This window comes from Engystomops pustulosus, chromosome 7 (assembly GCF_040894005.1).
Source record: "Engystomops pustulosus chromosome 7, aEngPut4.maternal, whole genome shotgun sequence".
Taxonomy (NCBI): Eukaryota; Metazoa; Chordata; class Amphibia; order Anura; family Leptodactylidae; genus Engystomops; species Engystomops pustulosus.
The window spans coordinates 165,652,232-165,676,391 of record NC_092417.1 but is presented as its reverse complement, the minus strand read 5'-3'; the positions used below and the strand labels follow the sequence as shown (position 1 = coordinate 165,676,391).

Genomic DNA, 24,160 nt, shown 5'->3' with positions numbered 1-24,160 from the left:
AACTGACAACTTACCGTCCGGTCAGCACCATCAAGCTTGGCCGTTTCAATGGTTTTCATTCCAGCATCGGCCCAGTAAAGTCTTTCAGATTCATAGTCGATTGCCAGCCCGTTGGGCCAAGTAAGGTTGGAAGAGATGATGACTATACGCCCAGAAGCATCCATCCCGGCACGCTCTATTTTAGGATTGGCTCCCCAATCAGTCCAGTACATGAACCTATGGTGGACATCATGTTAGTATATCAATTGAGCAAACCTTACTTCAAGTAGTTTTTTTTTTTTTTTATTGTAAAAAAATAAGATATTTGGAAATGTTCTCACCCGCCTATTGGATCCACCACAATATCCCTTGGTCGATCTAGGTTCTCCCAGATGAGTACACTACGGAGTGAGCCATCGGTGTTAGAAACCTCTATCCGATCAGTCCCTGTAAGAAACCAGACATAAAATGTCACTAATACAAAGAGGCCCTATACTAAATTTTTTAAAATTTTTGGAAAAAAAAAATAATGTAGAAGAACATGTGGTATAACCCATGATGATTAGACCAAGTCAAATTTGTGTACCCAATGATAATACGGAATGGTTTTTGACTCCCCCCACAAGCCAGTTGTTCTCTCTCCCATCTTTTACCTCATCAGCCAGACATTCCTGTCCTTAATTGCCAGATTATTGCCAGACGGAGGGTCATGTGATCTCTATCTATCCATGAACAATCGCCCTGCCAGGACCTTGATCGAACATTCATGAATACTATCAAATGGGTGATTGTTTATGGACAGAGATCACATGACTCTCCATCTGCGGCCATTTTATGGTCAGGAATTTCTGTCTGATGAGATAAAAAAGACAGGAGGCTTCACTTTACATATCAAGAAAACGGAGCAGAACTTTTACTAGATGTATATTAGTAAATTATCTAATATCCTGCCCCCAACACTTACAAACACATTACAAAACACATGAGGGAAAGTGGCCAACCCCTTTAAAAAGGACAGAATATTCCTGGATTGGATACCAGGTCTTCATCAATCAGTACCTGCATCTGTCCAATATAGTTTCTGTGTGACCCAGTCTATGGCCAACCCAGCCGGACTCTCTAAGCTGGTCTCTATGATGACCTAATGGAAAAAAAAAAATATATATAGAATTTATAAAGGGAATCCAGTGTTCAAACTTCCAACTCATTAGTATCACAAACAGCCTTAAGACCAAAAACCCATAAATTACGTATTTCAGATTCTCTGATATTATGGGTTATTGGAGGAGCATGCACAGGTCTATAAAATACTCTCAGGTCTTCTCACCTCCTGAGCGCTGCCATCAGACTTTGCACGATTGATGGAGTCCGAGTTGGTGTCGGTCCAGTACATGTAGTCGTCTGCAGAATCCCAGTCCAGTGCAACGGCGCTGCGTACATTGGACAATGGGATGACAAAGTCTGAAAAGTCGCTGGTGTCGAAGCTGATCCTCCGGATGTCCGTCCTTCGGGCAAAAAGCAGGAACTTGTCAAGACCTGATCGAAGGTCAAAGTCATCATCTTAATTCTTCAGCTTCAAAATGGCATAAAGAGCAAAATGCAGGAATTTGGGCTCAAAGCTAAAAAGGTGGGAACTTAATTCCACAGTTTTATGTTATCACATTACTTCAACACATGATCTGCCTGGACACCACTAGAAGTTCTACCATGTAGGACAGTCTAGGTCAAGGTTCCTCAACCTATGGCTCCCCATCGATTGAATATATCCACATTGGTGGCTCTCCAGGCATGGCGGATGCTGGGACCTGCAGTTTTGCCACAGGTTCGGGAAAACTGACTAAGTTTTAGTTGTACATAGCCCAAGAGGAGAATCACCAAAATACCCAACATTTAAAATGCTAAAACCACGTTTTATATTTCAAATATTCAGACGACCGTCGGGGGACGTATATATACACGGTCGCCATATATCCATCCCCCATAGGCCAGCAATGGGTGCACAGAGCAGTACCGTACCCTTCCATACCTGGGGAAAAGATAGGACATGTCCCATCTTTCCCCGTAATATGGCACCGAGCATCTATATGTAGAGGGGTGGGGCCAGCAGCTCTCACCCCCTCCTCCTCTCCCCTGTGTCCGCCGTGCTACATTGTGGCAGGCACACATTAGTGTGAATACAGTCTTAACCATATAAAATACAGAAATGAAGCACCTCTGCAAATAGTCTTGATTACAAATTCACTTCTATACAGCCCCTATGCAGACTTGTGTGTCTCCGTGGTAACAGACTACAAACAACCTCTGTGTAGTCTGATCCTGTAGACATTCCCTTCTTCTAGGGGCAGACAGAAAGGATTATAGAGTAAACCCATGTGTAGTTTGGTTGTAGTCCATAATTATGGTGAAAGGAGCTGCATACACAAAATTTATTTTTAAACAAAACTAATTTTGGAACGCGTCTATAAAGGGTGCTACAAGAGCTGCTTAAATATATTAGAGGAAATCTACCATTAAAAATCCATCATGATAAACCAGGGACACTTACTCATAGATCCAAACATTGTGACTGTGGTAATCTTCTTACATTTGCAATCCATGGCGACCTGCCTTCTAAAATCAACTTAAAATTATGCTATTGAGCCTGAAGGGCTCTTGGGGGTGTTACCAGAGCCCCTCTGTGCTGCAGATTCACAGGCTGTTTTAATGAGCAAAAAATCTCTCACCCAACCCCCTGCGCTCTTTCTACTCCCTCTGCCTGTGTAATCCAGCAGCAGCACGAAGTGCAGGAGGGGGACCTGCTCTGCTCAGTGTAAAAGCCTGTGAAGCCATAGCATAGACTGGCTCTTGAAAGAGCCATTCTGACTGCTTAACATAATTTTAACAGTTGATTTTAGAAGAAAGGAGACCATGGATAACAAATATAAAAAGATCACTACAGCCTGGATCTATGAGTAAGTGACCCTGGTTTATCATGATGGATTTTGATGGTAGATTCCTTTAAGTAGTGTACACCTATTATATGTACATAGTGACAGGTGTCCCATTTTGAGATTGATGATACAAGTCACCTATATCAAACCACAGGAAGTCCAGCAACTGAATCCTGCACCAATTTGCTATGTACCAGAACCACTGGAAGTAGATAGTATAGGGAGACGGAAGCAGACTGCTCCATCCACTGTTAAGTGGTCACGTATAAGTACTGCAATGCAGCTTCAATTTACTTAAGCCGATCAGTGCAGGATCAAGATTTTGGACCCAAACCAAATACCGGATAAGTATGACCAATCCCAAAAATAAATCATTGGTATCAAAAATGGATCCCAACAAATACAGAAATCAGTGGGTCTTATTGTAACTAATACTTTAATATTACAGTTTGGTGGATGCTACTTACTTAATGCACACGTCTTGGATCCAGTCTTTCGGAAACCTGTGGGGCAGGCGCAAGTGAACACGTCTCCACTAGGTAAGCACAAGTGGGAGCAGCCCCCATTATCAGTGCCGCAACGGTTCTTCCCTGTCGCAAATAGAAGAAATTAGCCATTGACATAACACGGGGAACGTCCAAAATTAAAAAATAAATAAACTACATGAGCTCACCTGCAGGCTGCCTCTGTGGGTGCAGGGTGTGGATATCCATAGGGAAGTGCAGCTTGCTTCGGATCACCTCCTGGTTCTTGCCAGTGAACTTATTGGCGCTGTTGATACTTTTAGTGTGCCAGTCAGTCCAGTAAAGACTGTCCTCAAAAACCGTGATGGCAAATGGGTGAGGAAGCCCTGCGGAGAATAGGACAGAGATGAATAAAGCAAAATATCAGGGCTGAAAAAGGATAAACGGAGACCATTGCGCCATTCTGCAGGCCCTCCTAACCTTGGCTAATCACAGCTTTGCGGTTGGATCCGTCGAGATCTGCTCTCTCAATGACATGGTGCTTGGCATCAACCCAGTACATTCGCCTCCCAGCGTAATCGATGGTCAGTCCATTAGGCCAGAAGAGATGAGTATCAGCAATGATGCGCCTGTTGGAGCCGTCCATGCTAGCGTATTCAATGCGAGGTGTGTTACCCCAGTCTGTCCAGTAGATGGTGCTAAAGTAGCATAGAAAGACAAATTAAATAATTAAAACGGTAACATTTTAGGCAAAAAAGTTTAAACACTTTGGAAACGTTCTGATGATGATGACTGAATATCACCTACTTACCCTTCCATCGGGTTAAGAGCTATGGCTCGAGGTTTCTCCAGGTTGTTCCATAGAATAACTCTACGATGAGTACCGTCTAGATTAGACACCTCAACACGAGAGGTACCAGAGTCCGTCCAAAACAGCTTGTCGTGGATCCAGTCAATGGCAAGACCCCCTGAGTCCAAAAGATGAATGAGTTACTACACATATGTATCACAAGCCCTGACCAACTACTTGGACCACATGATAGCTACATGCTTTATATTATATCTAAAGATCAAAAGATGGGTCTTTAATAGGCGTTCTACACCTACAATTTTTTAATTGGAATCCATTTAAAAAATTTTTTACAAAAAACACACAACTTATGGATCTGGATGCTGATGTTACACTAGTTATGGCGCCCCCTGGAGTTCTTTAGATTCCCTTTAGAAATGACCACCTAATGTGTTGAAAGTAGGTGGTCGCACATGCTCAGTCTTACAAAACTCACTATGGTACCCTCACAGTTTGCCGTTATCAGAAACTATCAGTTATCCGCCTAAAGTGTCCTGTGTGCATTATAAAATTTTGTTTTGGCTATACATGAAAGTTTTATTTGGTATGTAAGGATTTGGACTAGAAGATTCAGCTACTGAGCATGTGCGACCACCTACTCTAGACACATCAGGTGTACAGATATTGATGGACAGATTACTTTTAGAAAAGATTAATAATTCTCCCTCCTGGCCCAAAACTCACCTGGACTCTCCAGACCGGTGGACACCACCTCCTGTACATTGCTACCGTTCAGGTTGGCGCTCATGATACGATCCAGTGTGACATCTGACCAGAAGACCAACTCGTGTCGATGGTGGAAATCCAGGGCAATGGCGTTCTCCAGATTATTAAGGAGCAGCGTGTACTCTGAACGGTGCGGCAGAACCTGACGGATGTCAATCCTATTGGCGAAGAGCAGAACCGGTTCTGGGCCTGGAGATAAAGGGGAGAAAAAAATGAGTCCGAATTATTGGACTATTATGATATACTAAATATTATTTTATCCAGTGTGAAATCTATTGGCAATCATGGGTGAACGGAGATCTTACCCAAAGCCTTGCAGCTACGTTTATCCGGTCGAAGTTGATATCCCGACTCGCAAAAGCATTGGAAGCCGCCTTCTGTGTTACTGCATCCTTGGCTACAATAACCTTCCTCTGCACATTCATTTACATCTACAAGAGATTAGAAATTAGAAAACAGCGCCACCCTTGACCAAAGGCTGCGTTTGGTATTGCAACCCATCCAAACTTGCTGTGTATAATGATATTCCTCACCGTGACATGATCGGCCATCCTCCATAAGCTTATACCCGGTCTGACACGTGCACTGCACAAGCCCCCGCACCGTCTGGCACTTTTGGGCGCAACCCCCATTGTTGTGGTTGCAGTTCTCCTCTCCAGTACGGGGTCCTAAAAATACAAAATCCAATGTTAGTTCTATAGCTTTCCTACTACGGAATCATGAAATATCAGAATAATGAATAACCAGATTACGTCTAGGTAGAATGACACTTACGGCAGTTTTGATGTGGGCTCTCGTCGCTGCCATCGCCGCAGTCGTTGACTCCGTTGCACAGTTTTCTTTGCCCGATGCAACGGCCGTTACTACACAAGAACTGGTCCTGAGCACACTGCGGAGCTCCTGCCAGGGGATAGACATAATGCATGATTGCGCCCACTACTGGCCACATATTAGAACTACAACCAATGCAATTTCATCCAGGTATAGACATTTAGCTTTCCCGCTGATTTCTATGGCTTTTATTGTGCAACATCCTGATGTAGCGCAAAATTAGTTTATATTTATTAGGACTCATTTAGATAATGAGGGGGAAGGACAAGGGAGTGTCCATCATGACCCTTATTCACATTTACCATCCCGACCTGACCTCTCACTTTCACTTTCCACGTCTGACCCCACTATTCACACCCACTTTCTACGTCTGACCTGACCCTGGGGTTGACTTTTGCGGTTTCATTACACAGCGAGCGTTCTTCTCCATCTGACCTGACCCTGTAGATTCTCACTCTGACCTTATACCGCATTTCCCAGACCATCTAATCTATTTTTATGTCCCTTATAGAACTCACCAGTTTTTTCGCACCCCATCTCATCACTGTTATCAGAGCAGTCATCTTCGCCGTCACATCGCCAGGACAGTCGGACGCATCGGCCTGTGCCGCAACGGAACTGGTCAGCTGTGCACACCGAGGTCGCTGCGGAGGACAAAACGTGACCTCTTATTACATCATATGGCAGTAGGGGCCACAACTTGTCCTATCTTGTATATTATACAAATAGTGTATGTGAACTTAACCTGCTCACACAGCTGTTTGGCTCCGATTTGTCAATCTATGCAACTACAGCAGAATAAATGCAAACAATATTTCCATTCACTGACTGCAAGCATTGATCTTGAAATGCCTATAGCAGTGATGGCGAACCTTTTAGAGACTGAGTGCCCAAACTACAACTGAAAGCCACATATTTTTCACAAAGTGCCAAATGCCAATTTAAAGTAAATTATTGCTCCCAGCTCTGTCACAGATTCGAACATATTGGCGTCCTCAAGACACCAATACAGTAGAAAGATGGAGAAATTTGGATTATTATTGTAGCTTTCCTCTAAGGTCCCTTAACATGATGAATCACAGGCCCTCAGAAGGGGCTTCAATGATAATCCAGCTCTGCCCACTCCTCCTTGCTCCTCCCTTACTCTTCCAGTCACTTTAATATAGTGCTGAACATGGCACATAATTGTCTGCCTGTGACTGCAGGAGGAGGAGTCCTGAATGGTGACCTTTGTGCTAGGTGATGGCCTGGGTGCCCACAGAGAGGGCTCCGAGTGCCACCTCTGGCACCTGTGCCATAGGTTCGCCACCACTGGCCTATAGTGTATAACAATTTCATGTTTGTGGTTCAGCACTGTTTAATGGGCTCCATGTAATTCTTAAGGTCCCCTGTAGAGGCGCTGCAGGGAAATTGGTGGGCACCCAGGACCTCAGCATAGAGGTAATGACAGGACACATGGCCTCCTCCTGCAGTCCCAGGCCACACATGACATTGAACACTATTTTAAAGTAACACATCCTTGTCTGCCTGGGACTGCAGGAGGATTGAGAAAATGTGAACAGAGCTGGATTATAATTTGAGCTCCTGCCACGGGCCCTGCATTCTTCTTGTACAGGGGACCCTGGAGGGAGGCTACATTAATAATCAGAATTTCTCCTCTTTCTACTGTATTGATGTCCTCAGGATGCCAATACAATGAAAGCTTTGACAAAGCAGTAAGCAATAAGTTATTGCTTAACTTGCCATGTTCACACTTTGAAATAAATAAGTGGGGTTATTTTTGTCGTTTGGGCACTCGCTCTCTAAAAGGTTCAGCTAACAAAATTTATAAGGATTTCTATACTTACTGCAGTTTCGTTCATCTGACTGATCGTCGCAGTCCGCGTCTCCATCACAGCGCCACCCCGAATTTATACACAGACCACTGTTGCACATGAATTCCCCAGCGCGGCAAGGTTGATGGGAGGCTACAAAGATAATGTAGATCTTATTAATACTGTAGCAAGAGGAGAAGCTGGAGCTAAATACAGGCATGAGACGAGTCGAGACGACGGGGCAGAGGAGAGGAGAGGAGACGAGTCGAGACGACGGGGCAGAGGAGAGGAGAGGAGACGAGTCGAGACGACGGGGCAGAGGAGAGGAGGCGAGTCGAGAGGACGGGGCAGAGGAGAGGAGAGGAGAGGAGGCGAGTCGAGAGGACGGGGCAGAGGAGAGGAGAGGAGGTGAGTCGAGAGGACAGGGCAGAGGAGAGGAGGCGAGTCGAGAGGACGGGGCAGAGGAGAGGAGGCGAGTCGAGAGGACAGGGCAGAGGAGGCGAGTCGAGAGGACAGGGCAGAGGAGAGGAGGCGAGTCGAGAGGACAGAGGAGAGGAGAGGAGGCGAGTCCAGAGGACAGGGCAGAGGAGAGGAGGCGAGTCGAGAGGACGGGGCAGAGGAGAGGAGGCGAGTCGAGAGGACGGGGCAGAGGAGAGGAGGCGAGTCGAGAGGACAGGGCAGAGGAGAGGAGGCGAGTCGAGAGGACAGGGCAGAGGAGAGGAGGCGAGTCGAGAGGACGGGGCAGAGGAGAGGAGGCGAGTCGAGAGGACAGGGCAGAGGAGAGGAGGCGAGTCGAGAGGACGGGGCAGAGGAGAGGAGGCGAGTCGAGAGGACGGGGCAGAGGAGAGGAGGCGAGTCGAGAGGACAGGGCAGAGGAGAGGAGGCGAGTCGAGAGGACAGGGCAGAGGAGAGGAGGCGAGTCGAGAGGACGGGGCAGAGGAGAGGAGGCGAGTCCAGAGGACAGGGCAGAGGAGAGGAGGCGAGTCGAGAGGACGGGGCAGAGGAGAGGAGGCGAGTCGAGAGGACAGGGCAGAGGAGAGGAGGCGAGTCGAGAGGACAGGGCAGAGGAGAGGAGGCGAGTCGAGAGGACAGGGCAGAGGAGAGGAGGCGAGTCGAGAGGACAGAGGAGAGGAGAGGAGGCGAGTCGAGAGGACAGAGGAGAGGAGAGGAGGCGAGTCGAGAGGACAGAGGAGAGGAGGCGAGTCGAGACGAGACGACGGGGCAGAGGAGAGGACAAGACAGAGGACAGGGCAGAGGAAAGGACAAGACAGAGGACAGGGCAGCTGTACTCACAGCAGTCAGATTCATCAGACCAGTCTCCGCAGTCGTCATCTCCATCGCAGTGGTAAATGTCCAAAATACATCGCCCATAGGCACACTGAAACTCTTCTGAGCTGCAGCTAGGAGCTGGGACATCAGATGCTGGGGGAAACATCAAAACCAAATCAATTCTATTTTCTGGCCTAGACCACAAGTCGCCCCATACCCGATGCACTGAAGTCACCGTGTCTAATTGACTGGCTCAGATGGTTCAAAGCATCCATAGTCTACAACTTCCTACGGCCTGTGGACTATGCGGTCTGTGCAGATCAACAGATGCAACTTTTCTCATGCCTAGCATTTACATTAACCCTTCACTAAACTCGTAGGATCAGTTTTTTAGATCATGACCAGTAGCAGGAAACTTTCCATAAAACTCTTCATGATGGATCTTGACAGGTTCCTTCAAAGAGAATGGAATCTGGTGAAGTCTCCTAAAATTTAGAAAACTCACTAGAATCCATTTTCTTAGCAAAGAACATGTTCTAGACTCAAGAATTCCAGTGCGTTCCAGATCAAGAATTCCACCACATCCTTCATTCTACCAGATCTTAATAGGCAAGAACCATCCTCAATACTTACGACAAGATTCTTCATCGGATCCATCCTTGCAGTCGGTGTCTCCATCACAATACCAATGTTCAGCAATGCAGCTTCCATCTGAGCAGGCAAATTCCTTATCTGAACATTTCCTCATATCTACAAGCAAATAGGATTCTTTATAATCATCATTGGAGTAGATTTATGGGGTTCAAATTCAATAGTCAAAGCCACAGTAATATGTTAGCAAATTCACACAATTTACTCAATGATACTATACGACGTACAGATTCTAGATCTAGAATTGATGGGGAGGAGCAGACATAACCCCTTTAGGCCAGTGTTCACACGCTGCATTTGAACTGCGTTTAGAAACGCAATTCAATCGCAGTAGGGAGGAGCTTATCCCAATTTCAAATGAGTTTAGGACTATATGGCTGCAATCGGGAACGAGCAACATGTGTTTTGCCACAAAGGATGTGCTGCTCATTCCCAATCGCAAGCATTTAGGTCTAAACGCATCTGCAATCGGGAGAAGCTCCTCCCCTTGTGTTTCTAGACACAATGGGGCAGATTTACTTACCCGGTCCATTAGCGATCCAGCGGCACGTTCTCTGCGGTGGATTCGGGTCCGGCCGGGATTCATTAAGGCAGTTCCTCCGACGTCCACCAGGTGGCGCTGCTGCGCTGAAGAGCATCGGAACGCACTCAAGTTCACCGGCCTATTCCTAGTGAAGGTAAGTGCAAGCTCCGCGCACTTATTTATTTATTTTTTTTTTAAATGCAGCGTTTTTTCCGAATCCGTCGGGTTTTCGGACGGCCACGCCCCCCCATTTCCGTCGTGTGCATGCCAGCGCCGATGCGCCACAATCCGATCGCGCGCACCAAAATCCCGGAGCAATACAGGGAAAATCGGAAATATTCGGGTAACACGTCGGGAAAAAGCGAGTCGGGCCCTTAGTAAATGACCCCCAATGTTGTGTATGAACACAACCTTAATAGGACTCCTTTACCCAACACTACTCAAAGTTCAATTAATAGAAAAAACAATACACAAATCCTCCACCAAATGGCACAGACGTCTCAGATTTTACGAAAGCAGGAAAACTTCAACCCTGAATGACCTTAAGACTCATCTGAATCCGGAGCAAATATTTGGTTAACAATCCATTACTTCCTTTACATTCCATTAAGGAAACCTATATCACGCTTTTCAGAAGGTGACAATCTATTTGCTCTTGACTGCGCCTACGGCTAATAAGCCATCGCAGCTACACTTAAGGTCACATTAACATAAGGGAAGTCACACGAACTTGATGATTTTTGGCTGATTCAATAGCACGAATAGGGTCTCCCGACTCTCCCCTGAACTAGGTCAACGGAGAGAAAGATCAGGGATGTCGAAAGTCATAGTCCGATCCTTTTGTCTTTAAGGAAATCTGTTGTGAGAGGTCTCCGATTGAGGCTTAATCCCCTCCACCCATTGACAACACTGATCCAAGTGTGTACGTACACTGGAAAGTCAAGAGGAATAGCTGTTTAGCTGATTAAAGGTAAATCAGCACTTTTAGCAACTTTTTAGTATTGTAAGCATTGGTTCTATAAATTAACGAGAATTTCCAGTTGTATTGGGCTGCAAATAGTTAACAAAAACACAGTAATTTGTACTCCCCCTCCGGTAAAAATGAGCGGATCAGACGTTTTGTGGTTTGGATTCAGCCGCCCGACTTGGACTAATTGCTGGATTGGCAGCCGAACAGCGAATCCGGCAAGTCTCTACCCTACCCTGGCTCATCTCTACCCTACCACTGCCAATCTGATTATGTCCAGCTCTCTGCTGTACTTCTGACATGGCAGGAAGAGGTTGGGAATTCCTACTCAGCCATTCAATGGTCTCGGAGTTGACCCACCTCAAACACCGATTGGCTGCACAAGCATTTCAAGCTATTTCCTGTTAAAACAGGAAATGCAGGAAGTAGGACAGGAAGTGACAACCCAGAATCTGATAGCAGTAGAGGATCGATGAAGTAATTGATGAGAGTCTGTATTAGTGATGCATTACAGAGAGACCCATTTTGGTAGAACTGGAAAATCCCTTTAAAGCAAGGACTGTGTCTAGTTTCTGCAAAATGTTGAAGCTCGTAAAGGTTGGAGACATAGGGGGAGATTTATCAGGAGATTTTTGTAGTTGCCCATGGGAACCAATCAGAACCCAGCTCTCATTTTCCAACAGCCGTTTACAAAAATAAATCTGAGCTCCGATTGGTTGCAATGGGCAACTAGAACGATTATACCTCAGACACTTCTGATAAATTTCACACTAGAATGTAAAAATTGTCATCTGGGTCACTAATAACGGATGGCTGGAACACACAGACTAGAGAAAGATCACGTATTTGTTTGGTGGAACATAATCTTACCACATTGCTCGTCGCTGTTGTCTCCGCAGTCATTGTCGCCATCGCAGTGCCAGAGGCTTCGGATACAATATCCATTCTGACAGGAGAATTCGTCTTCCTCACATTCTCGGGGCGCTGTAGGGCAAGATAGATATATAGATAACTATATATTTACACATACATATACAGACGGCTATTATGGGATCTATACATGTAGGACTAATATGGTGGCTCAATGATGAAGTGAATGAACATAGATTTACGGATAAAATCTGTATTAGGTCATTATGCGTATCCCTAGACTGCACGGTTGGATGGCTTACAACAACCAACCTTAGAAATGCCGTGTCTGAAGGTATTCTGGAGGTGTTCAATGCAGATATAATCAACACCATATAAAGGATAAGTAAAGTTTTGCCATTGAACAGAGAGAACTTACGACAGTCCTGCTCATCCGAGTCGTCCTCGCAGTCATTGTCCCCATCACACACCCATGAACGGCGAATACACTTCCCATTATCACAGTGAAAGTCCAGGGGAGAGCAGGTGGGCAGCACTAAAAATTAAAAAAAAATAAGAATAATAAGAATTTTTTTACTATAGCATACAACAAGAACATCTAACTCCCCATAATGTCTAGCGGTCCTTCAGGAGCCCAAGATATGGAAGTATAGATGAAGCTAGACCCATCATATTAGTTCTAACCAGCCCATTATCAGAATGCTTATTAGGTTAAACTGTGTCCTGGAGGTACCCGAAATTACAAGGTAGCTAAAAGAGGCGTGGCTTTCCTTATCCCATCCTCGAAAACTTTGCATATTTTCCAAAAAAAAAAACCCTAGTGGAGTGCCAATGGCTATAAGTCTCCACAGGCCTAATTGGCAGTCTCCGTAAGGAGAACTTTTACTTCCCAACTGAAGGACCATATTCTACGACTATCCCCAGATCTTAGGGTGTTGGACTTGGCTTTGGCATTTTGTCAACATGGTCCTACAGAAGTGGAAACTGCGATCACTGGCCATCCACGTAAATTACTTACTGCAACCATCTTCGTCGCTGTGATCCCCACAGTCATTGTCGCCATCGCATTGCCATTGTGCCGGGATGCACGTACATTCTCCGAAAGCGCTCACTGCACACGTAAAGTGGTTTCGCCCACACGCACACTCCGAGGAACTGGAAAACCCTAAAAGATTGAGGAAAAAAAAAAATAAAAAAACTTCATGAAGATATTCACAGCGGGTCCTATATAGCTGACACAATCAAATCATATAGAACATACTCCCAACCAAGTAATGATGGTGAAGGAGGTTGTGTTGCTACATGAAAGTTTTCGGGGTGGTCACTCAACTCGCAGATATTTGTTGGCAGATATTGATTTGGGCTGCCAGTAATGGGAACCATATTTGGCAAAAAATTGGCTACATCCGCCAACAACACATCTCATGGTTAGAGGAGATCACATCAAGTATACAGAAGAGACATTTGCTACACAAGCCAGTAGCTACCTCTACCGATGCCGCCCTCTAAAACACAAGTAAAAGATCCATACACTGCCAATAGGGTGGCTACCACTTGTGTACTCTCAACCTGCCTCCATATTATTTACATTGTACAATGAACGTCAAATCTTTACCACCATTTTGAGATTACAGTCAAGAAGCCAATGTACGTAACACACAAGGTATGCTCCTTTAAAGAAAAAAAAAAAAAAAAAAAACCTTCCAACTTAAGCAGTTTGAGCGTTTGTCTAAGGGTTATTTCACACAACACATTCTTAGATTGACTGGTTTTGAAGTGATGAGAAAATGAATATTACTAGGCAAAATGTTGATTTTATGAGTAGACCTCTACCCTTGACCCGGTACAATATCACCAATTGTATTGATACAGTCGAAGGATCTGGTTCCCCTTTCCCTTATCTATGAAGGCTGAAAAGAAGGAGGACAAAGGTAAATTCTAGAAATAGAAAACAACTAAAACCTTGATAAACTAGAAAACCTGTTATGAATATGTGACTCAATTTGGTCGTAGAGAAGATGTTTGATTGAAGACCAACCCAACACTTCAGCTTTCTGGTGGACCAATTAATCTCATCTGATCTCCTACATTGCCAATCTGGGGGCCAGAAGAACGAAAGACTACTCTACTAATCTTGGGATCAAACATCCAAACAGCACTGGTCCTCCAGAAAAAGAAGTTTCCAAAACAGAAGGACCGCCCCCCCCCCCCCCCTTTCTTGAAAATTGCACGGATGAGATTGTTATTTTGATCCGGACAACCCATTTAAAATGCACGAAAAGGAAGAAATTCAGACGCTGTAACCCAAACCGTTTGCCAGGTCTAATTAAAGAGCATCATATCCTACTTTTCCACCAACGACGTATAAAAATGAAGAGAATCTGATCCGCAAGAGATTAGCGAGAAGATTTCTGGACCAGACGGAAGGTAATGAGGACTTTCAGCTGTTCCTAAGCTACAAGCTGCTGACGAACATCTATTCTTAAAGAAAGCCACCAAAAAAAAAAAAAAAAAAAATCTATGCCAAAAAAGGAGAAGGTCAAGCAGCGCTTTAAAAAAAAAAAAAAAAAAAAAAAAAAAAAAGGTGAGGGAAGAGGGGAGGACAAAGAAGGACGCCACTTTAGTCAAAAAACAATGCAATGAACCAAAACCTTGCAAAGTTCTTGGGAACTAATCAACTGGGGAAACTTTCGTCAATGTGTTTTTGGAAAGCTTATTTTGTATCCATAAGTAACAACTAAAAAAGTAGAATATATAAAAAATGGTTGTCTGGGATTAGAAAACTTGACCATTCTCTTCCTAAAGAGGCGTCACCACTATCTGAAAGGTTTGATTTATTTATTTTTTAAAGGTGCTGTCCAGGACTTCTAATTGATGGCCAGACCCACACTGATCAGTTGTCGTTGTCATAGGGCCGGACATACCACTGTAGTTGTACTTTCCAACCACTACGGGGAAACCATCAACTACCGTACTTTTTATTATTATAATTTTTTATTTATATAGCGCACACAGATTATGCAGCGATGCTCAGAACTTGACAAATTGGTCCCTTTCCCCATGGGGCTCATAATCTAATCAACCTACCAGTATGTTTTGGAGTGTGGGAGGAAAAAGGAGGACCCGAGGAAAACCCACACACAGAGAGAACACACAAAACTCTTTGCAGATGTTGACCTGGGTGGGACTAGAACCCAGTGCTGAAAGGCTGTAGTGCTTACCACTGAGACACCATGCTGCCCTCTGGTTTCAGGTTCATGGGTGTGGGAGCCAGGTGTGAACCCGCAGATAGGCCATCAATTATCTCCATAAAACTCTGTAAATACTATAATACTAGATAAAAGCAAATTTCATACTTTATCCTGATGATGGCCCCGATCACACAACTATCTTTGTCCCGCCTTGTTTGTAGGCTCTTGAGGACAGTGTCCTTAATTTTTTTCTGTCTATGTTTTTAGGACTAGTGGCCTACATAAAGGGACATGACCATCTATTAGGTCTATCCTCAATGTTGTACATTTTGTTTTCTAATGAAATGGACAAATCAATGAATTTTTTTGATCTCCTCTACCTTCCTAAACCCAGAAATTAGGCTAGGGTCATCACAGCTGCGTTATAACGAGACGTGCACCTGTGTGACATCACATGACCAGGGATATACTGAGCCATGCACCTGTGTGACATCACATGACCAGGGATATACTGAGCCATGCACCTGTGTGACATCACATGACCAGGCATATAACGTGCAGTGCACCTGTGTAACATCACATGACCAGGGATATAACGAGCCGTGCACCTGTGTAACATCACATGACCAGGGATATAACGAGCCATGCGCCTCTGTTACATCACATTTTCTAAGTTTTCCACACTGGCAGAAGGGAGGTCTGTGCTTCTGTGGACACAACATTTGGCTTGTGGCGAGCTGGACTAAAAACTTTTATATGTCACATCACATGACCAGGAAGTAAACAATGAAGTTTCCTATACAACGACAGCAAGCAGAGATCTAGAAAACTGTGAGGACTTGATACAGAAAGTGTATCGGAAAATTATAGAACTTCTTATTCCCCATTCAATATCAAGTATTTGGTGAAAGTGGACATCCCCTGTGTGTCAGGTGACATATATGCCGTAATGTCTTTATATGGGGTCCTAGCCTGGGGCTGAATAAGTTGGTGACAGACAGTTCATGCCCCATGTATTATGTCCACCCATAAAGGAGAAGCAACCACCAAGATCTTCACCGAATACCAAACCACAGGGAACAGTAATTTGATTAATTTAATAGGGAATGTGCCTTAAGGTAGCAATATTGAAAAAATGGAACCAATTCTACACTTTAAGGAGCCCATACACTGAGGAAAGGGTCTAAAATGTATGGTTTATGTCATTCTAATATACCAAGTGCAATCTCACCCTATGATCTGTGAGTAACAAGACAAAAGGAAAGTTATGACCCAGATTCCTTCCACCTGTTCAAACCCTAAAAAGTTCCACTTGTATCAGACAGTCCACATCGGCTCCAAGCGGACTGTGACCCACTTCAGTCGCCCATCCGTTCCGTTCTTTTACCCCCATATCACGCAGACTCCCCTCCTCCTCAACCCCCAACATGTCGCACACTCATGTATTGTTCCGCCAAAGACAATGACCCGTTTATATTCAACCTCCATCCGGCCTGTTCACAGTGACAGAGGGAAGGAGAAACAGTCGTTCTATAGCATACGGGGTTAATTATTTCCACCGCCAAACAATACAGACACAACAGAGCGAGGTGAATGAAAGCCCGAGATATAAAAGGGCGACAAAGCCTGAAGTTTATGGTACCAGACTAACTTTTACGCCTTAATCTAGATTACAGATTACAATTCATTTCACAGAGAAAAAAAAAACACCACACACACACACACACACACACCAATAAAAAAATTCCTGGACTATGATAAACTTTACAAAACTATTCACGAGACGCAATAAAAATGGGAAAAACTACACACTCACAATGAAGGGCTAAAATGAAATTCTTAAAAAGTTGCATTGTAACAAATTTTTGTGAAGATTCCGTGTCATTGCATAGGATTAGAAAAATTGTTTGTTTTTTTAAAATGAAAAGCGTCACTATTTACTTTTAAATTTGTAGGATCAGTTCCACTGGAATGAATAGAATAGAGTTGCAATACCAAGCACGACCTGTGAATAGGTGGGGCGCTGTTCAAAAGAAAAAAAAAAATTCTTATTTTTGGTTTACTATGACAAAACCATTGATGGACCTTCACGATTGGGATCAGATCAAGCAAGTGGCGTAACTTGAAGCTGATGGGCCCCAGTGCAAAGTCTGTGCAAAGGCCCCGACTATTATGTATGGTTTATAGTAATAGTCTTCTCATATGGGAAAGTGACCCCTCATGGGCCCCCTAAACCTCCTGGGCCCGGTTGCGATCGCACCCTCTGCACCTCCTCAAGTTACGCCCCTGGATCAAGCAACCCAATGGCAACTTGACTACTTATCCATGTAATGTACAGCGCCCCCTTCAGTATAGTTAAAAGCATCAACACTACAATACTAAAAAGGATAAGCCATCAATATTTTCCTCCTAGTAAAGACCAAGAGCTCAATAAACCGAGCAAATCTCATATCTCGCAGCAAAGCGAGGACGCATCGCCGTCTGTTTCCAAGGGAACTGGATGACTTCTAAAAAAGCAATAGAAGGTAGAAAAACAAGAAAAAGAAAAAAATCTGTACAAAACAAGTGACACATACACAAAGTTTCTCATCTCGATTTTCGGCTTTCAGTTCGGTCTTGATGAATTATCCCTCCATTTAGCCGCTGTATGGACTGTAGATTACAAGCTCAGATTCGGTGACAATTAAGGAAGTAAATAAGATAAGAGCTATAATGTATGTACAACACACAAAGCAGCTTGGGGAGGAATTGGATTTGGTAAATTATAGACCACTCATGCTCTGAATTCTGTGAGACATAAGAGACATGGAGCCATTCTGTCTCTTCTGCTAATGACCAGATTGTGAGCTCATCACCAGGAGGCCTCTCCCTACTCCGACCAACCCCCAATCATAAATTATCGGGGTGTTCCCATCACTGTATTAACCATATATCACGAATTTCGGACTATGAAAAGGGAGATACAGGAAAAAACACTTTTTAAAGAAGATATCCATGGTAAATGGTTGTCTTCCGAGAAGATGTCCATGTACTCGGTGGGATATTCTAAAGCAAAGTTGTAGGCCAGTGATGGCGAACCTTTTGGAGACAGAGTGCCCAAGCTACAACCAAAACCCACTTATATGTTGCAAAGTGCCAACATGACAATTTAAGCAGTAACTTATTGATCCGTGCTGTATGACAGGTTTTAATCATATTAGGGTCCTGAGTTCACCAATACAATAGAAAGATTGAGACATGTGGATTGTAGCTTCCCCCCAGGGTCCCCTGAAGAGGAAGAATCAGGGGACCCAGAGCAGGAGCTCCAATGACAATCCATCTCTATCCAGCCCTTCTCGCTCCTCCTTAAGTCCTGGCAGCCAAGGGTGTCTCTTTAAAATAGGTCTTCATGCTCAGCCCTATCTGGCAAACTGGGGTGAAGGCCTGGGTGCCCACAGAAAGGGCTCCGAGTGCCACCTGTGGAACCCTTGCTGTAGGTTCGCTACCACTGTTGCAGGCCATATACATATGAACTCTCTACTAGGGAGCTCCATGTAGAGAGGAGCAGTATGAAATAAGTAAAAATAAAATCTGTATACAAACGGTATTTTATATAAGATGGAAGGTATGGAGAGGTCTTTGCCAACTTTCCTGAAGGATCTCGGAAACAGAGGAGACCTCCAGAGACGCTTAAGAGCGAGCAAAGATCCAAAGCCTGGACGAGTACTTGGACACCTTGGCCACTTCCTGGTATGTTATGTGGTCATCTCACTTGCCCAAAAGGTGGTATGGTCTCCCAAAAGAAGGTGGTGTCCTCAAAAATATAGGGCAAATTGCTTCAGAATCTTGGAAGCAGACTTCAAAAAGTTGACCATGTGCACAAGGGTGTTTGTCATAAACCCAATATTGCCATGAGACAATCCTCATAGCCATCCCAATACACTTCTACATGACTTGTTCTGAACGGGGAGAGGAGGATAAGAGCCATTTCCAAGTAAAACACACAGATTGCCCTCTTGCTAACTAACTAGCCATCCAGTTACTCCGAAATGGACAAGATTTCTGAGTATTAATATGAGGTGTATGGCCATTGTTAGCGTTGACAGACATACTAAACTATCACACCCTTAAAAGAAGGGTGTCTAAACATTGACAGATTGAATTCTAGCCATATATGTTTCCCGACTTCAACAAGGTAAAATGTGACAAATCTAACAGCCTTGACCCTGTTACTGGCCAGATTTTTTGGAAAAAAAAAAAATAATAATAATACAAAAAGTTAATAATTTTGGCCAAGCCTTTAGATGCCAAACAAACTCTCATGCAGCCATCCAACATGTCCGACCTTTCTTCTCCTACCACCAACTGTTGTCAACAGACAGTAGGGACACTACTGCTTGGTTTGCTAGTCCCACTGTAATTGGGATCAGTTCATGGGCACACTAATCCTTTGTGTAATAAAGGGTATTCTGTGTAGAAGGATTAATCTAGTTACCAAGGGATATATAAAAATTTAGGGGGGGGGGTGTAATGTAGGAAGGAAACAGCACACAAAATTCAGACAGTTGTGGCAAAACCAGATTGAAGTACATGCAAGGCATTGTGGGGCTTGTAGGAAACTGCCATAAAGTGTGAATCCTCTGGATCCTTCCTACTATTGCTAGGTTCAAACAACGTTCGCAGAGATGGCTTAGTATGTATATAACCCCTTATAGATCATTAGATTGTAAGCGCTTACATGCACCCCATTCTTTTTTTTTTTTTGTATATATGTACCCGATGATGATGCTATACAATTAAAGATTAATTTCTTTATTACAAGGACATCACACAAACCACAAAACAGAAGAATTAGTTCAGATAACTTAATATTAATACAATATTAGATCATTGTATAATGGAAAGCCCTTATTTACTAAAATGAGAACACTAAAGAAAACCCGTCACCAGATTTTACCCCATGAAACTAACAGCCATCTCAGGTAGCGTATGAAATGTTCTTTCTAGAATTCCCGCTTTTATTTATAGTCTAACCAATTTTACCTATAAAAAAAAATCTCCTTAAAAGTCAGGAAAATATGACTCTTCTCATCCCATTTTCTCAGGAGATGTGTCAAGTTTATTCGTTGCAGAGGGGAGTGTACATTCAGAAGCCTCTAACTGTTCTATAGCACCAAAAAACATGATGCAGGTGTCTTGTTAAAGATAAAAATCCCATCTTTTAGACAACATCAGGTTTAAGTATTTGCGAGTTACAGAACCAGAGATACAGGAAGCTAAATACACAGTTAGGAGTGCAAGTTGCAGATACAGATCCAGTTTCTGTCTATGTTTTAACTGCCTGTATGGTCCAGTACTGCAGCTCACAGAACGGAAGCTTGGTAAGCATCTCATTTTTCAGATCCGCTCTTTAAATATGACACCTACAGCATGTTTCTAGACAATATAAGACAGAAGATAGGGGCTTCTGAACTGACATTACCCCTGCAGTCACTAATCTTGGCTCATCTCACGTGAAAATGAGTAGAGTCATATTTGCCTGATTTTGGGAGATATTTTTTTATAGGTTAAAAGGTGAGATTTCACACAGAAGAGAGAATTCTAGAAAGGACATTTCATACCCAACGTGAGGGGTCTGATAGGTTCCTTTTAAATGATCCAAAGCAAGGGGACAAGCAGAGTCACACAAATGAATGGGAGAAGCAGAGCTTGTGCCGTAAATCTGAAGCTGAGCAAGACGCTGCAGGTTTTACTGTGCATTTAAAGTTCGCCTATTATTTGGCTGTACAAAACGAAAAAAAAAAATTGAGGGGAAAAAAAAAAATAAAATAGCACAAACAACATAAAAGCCTCTGCCTCATTCTGGCTTAGAGAATGAAAAAGAAAAAAAGACTTGAAATATTTGCCCAAAACCAGTGCCAGTCCTTGGGATAAAATTATTGTTACATAGAACTGGGGTTCTAAAAAAACCAGCAGGGGGCCCCAGCGAGATATAGGGGGGCTGTAAGAGTGCACCGCAGGTGCTGAGAGCCCATTGTGCAATGAGGCACACTATATGGACAACACAACCTAACCCCAAACACACAACGGGGGTGGCATCTCCGCACACAACATGCACCGAGTGAAAAGTGTTTCTTGTTTTCATCTATAGATGTAAAAGACCCACCCCCCTCCCTCCCCAAAATCCCCCTCCCAAAAAGGAGAATTGTGCAAGGCCCCTTTAGAAACACAAGGAATCCCCTACTGTTCCCGGCCCTACATAGCCAAGCTCCTGGGGTCTGCTTTTCTGAAGCCGCTTATTATCCGGCTCCAGGGGTGATCGAGGACTGAAACATTCCCACAATCCCCTGCAGGGGAAGATTCGCCCTGATACGCAGCAGGGGGGGACAAAAAGGGAGCAGAGGGGTTTGTGGGGGATTACATAGCAATAGAAGGAGGAGGGGGGCTGCATGTCTGTGCATCCAATAGAAATAATAGAATTACTTTGGAGACAGGTCTATCCGCAGGGAAGGTTTACCACTTTTTTGGGTTCAAACAAAGGCAAAAGCGGTCACCCATAGAACACTTTCACCCCTGGTAGGGTTAACGTCTTCAAAAAAAAGACACAAATAAAAACTAGGAAAATAGAGCATTGTGGACGGGATGAAACAAGACGCCAATTTGGGGGGGGGGCTTAAAGAACGGAAAAATGTATCAAGTTGGGAGGTAAAGTTCTAAGCGGGCCAATGCAATTAGATTGTAAGCTCGGCGGGCAAGTTCCTAGAGACTGTTCTATTAGAGTGCCGGAATTTGGGGTCACACGTGAGGTCATATATATATAGGCGCGAATACTGGCGGTATACGGAAACATGGGCCTGGATTTTTACAGTCACCAAATACCATAACCGGACCATATAAACATAATTTAAAGGAACACTCCAGTCTAGCCCAATTCCTTGTATAATACATGGTGCAGCGGCCAAGAGGGAGGAGCAGGACTCATGGTCATTGTATTCCATAAAACCTATAGTCATGCACAAGTTTTAATTCAATGTATCGGCTATAACTGGAGCGTTCCTTTAAAAATCCTGAGAATGGACCTCTCATGTCACCAGCACCACAACCGCATTGGACCACCAATCAGTGTGCGAGTCAGGGGTTGGATTTCCAATCTAAGATGAATTACCCATCGTTTGGATTAGGTGATTAGTTATGCAAAACCCCTTTAAGTACTGGCTTACAAAAGGTAGTTATATTAATTATATTGGGAGTGTAAGAGGCATAGCAGATGGCATTGTGCCGCCACGCAGTGCCCACGCAACATATCGTCACGCTATGCCCTCAATTTGACCTTGCGGTTTCACCAAGGGAATTTCAAATGGCCAAGTAGATTTGGCATTCAGTACATTGGTAAAGGGCCTCTAAAGGGCATCTAACACCAGTATGAAGGACTGTATGCAAATGAGCCTCCGGGACACCCATAGATGTCAACGGAGCCCGAAGCCCCTCAGGCTCATTTGCATAAAATCTTTCATCCTGTTGGTAGATGTCCTTTAACCAGTACAGGCGGTTCCCCATTTAAGAACACCTGACTTACAGACGACCCCTAGTTACAAACGGATCTCTGATTTTTGGTAATTTACTGTACTTTAGCCTTAGACTACTATAAACAGCTGTAACAGTTATCACAGGTGACTGCTATGAAGCTTTATTGTTAATCCTGGTTCTTATGGCAACCCAACATTTTTAAAAATCCAATTAAAAAAAATTTGGCTGGGGTTACAATTATAAAATATACAGTTCTGACTTACATACAAATTCAACTTAAGAACAAAATAACAGAACCTATCATGTACGTAGCCCGAGGACTGCCTATATAATGCTCCAATTTGTTTGCTCTGACTGCATCTGGTCTGCTTGTGACACGGAAAACGAAATAAGGTGATGAACGTAAAAACGCCCGGATGGAGAATTGTACAAAGCGCAGCGTGACTGTCATCTGTTACTGAAAAGATAAATCCGGCTGCCCACATCAGAGTAATCCGCACAATCGATTCACCCCAGTACCACACCCTAAACAGTCACAAGTCACACACATTCCCATCTGCCCGGCCTAAATCCTGCCCAAAGGCAACGGCGCTTATTATAGCTCACCACGACAACAATAACAAAACTCTAACGAAAAGTTGTTTTTAATGCACCCTCCCTGCAGAAAATGTAGGAAAAAAAATAGCAACACGGCTAATGGCACCAACTTCTTATAGTATACAATCTAAAGGAGAATCCCAGTAACACTGTCTGCAGAGAGCTCCACCTACTGGTGGCTTTGGAGGTGGCGGCATTCAAATCTTTTAAAAAAGTCACGTTAATACAGACATGTTTAGAAAATGCTAAGAATTTCATGGTTTTTTATGGTGTTCCCACCTCCCAAGTGTTTTGATGACATTTTTAAAACCCAATAAACATAATAACAGAGAATAATATATATATATATATATATATATATATATATATATAAAAAGTATTTAGTTACGATTTGGTGAATGGAGTATATAATAGAGTTTTAGTTAACTATGCAGCACTATGGTGCACGTTGCATAAATCATATTAAAAAAAAAAAAAAAAAAAAAAAAAGGTAGAAAAAAAAATTACATTAATATTAAATTATATTGATTAATATTTTCCCCAAAAAGCTGATGTGTGAAGGGATTCTTACAAAAGGAAAAATTAAATGGGCTTTTCAAAGTCTTAATGGGCGGCATGGTGGCTGAGTGAGAAGCACTTCTGCCTTGCAGCGCTGGGGTCCTGGGTTCTAATCCCACCCAGGTCAACATCTGCAAAGAGTTTGTATGTTCTCTCTGTGTTTGCGTGGGTTTCCTTCGGGTACTCCAGTTTCCTCCCACACTCCAAAACATACTGGTAAATTGATTAGATTGTGAGCCCCATGGGGACAGGGATCAATTTGTCATGCTTTTTGCAGCGCTGTGTAATCTGCATGCGCTATATAAAGAATTATTATTATTATTATGATTTATGTTCTCTCTTTCCGAAGAACAAAAGGATTGGATCACATTGGGAAAAGGTTTGGGCTATTGGAACAAGCACAGGGAACCTTTCCTCTTGGTGATTGGTGAAAG

General features: G+C 43.6%; 1 protein-coding gene across 2 annotated transcripts in view; it reads right to left on the bottom strand.

Annotated features, from left to right (window-relative positions):
- The window catches only part of LRP4 (LDL receptor related protein 4), a 51,226-nt gene that overhangs the window by 7,986 nt on the left and 19,080 nt on the right, over positions 1–24,160 (bottom strand). For both annotated transcript variants that reach the window (XM_072118775.1, XM_072118774.1), the window contains exons 2-20: positions 12,893–13,039; positions 12,293–12,409; positions 11,875–11,988; positions 9,497–9,613; positions 8,888–9,016; positions 7,628–7,747; positions 6,299–6,424; positions 5,724–5,849; positions 5,483–5,617; positions 5,255–5,380; positions 4,908–5,138; positions 4,185–4,341; positions 3,854–4,071; positions 3,583–3,759; positions 3,377–3,499; positions 1,307–1,515; positions 1,039–1,120; positions 321–426; positions 15–216 (exon numbers count right to left, since the gene is read on the bottom strand). In XM_072118775.1, the coding sequence (XP_071974876.1) occupies positions 15–216; positions 321–426; positions 1,039–1,120; positions 1,307–1,515; positions 3,377–3,499; positions 3,583–3,759; positions 3,854–4,071; positions 4,185–4,341; positions 4,908–5,138; positions 5,255–5,380; positions 5,483–5,617; positions 5,724–5,849; positions 6,299–6,424; positions 7,628–7,747; positions 8,888–9,016; positions 9,497–9,613; positions 11,875–11,988; positions 12,293–12,409; positions 12,893–13,039 (2,762 nt within the window). The remainder of the gene's footprint in view (positions 1–14; positions 217–320; positions 427–1,038; positions 1,121–1,306; positions 1,516–3,376; positions 3,500–3,582; positions 3,760–3,853; positions 4,072–4,184; positions 4,342–4,907; positions 5,139–5,254; positions 5,381–5,482; positions 5,618–5,723; positions 5,850–6,298; positions 6,425–7,627; positions 7,748–8,887; positions 9,017–9,496; positions 9,614–11,874; positions 11,989–12,292; positions 12,410–12,892; positions 13,040–24,160) is intronic.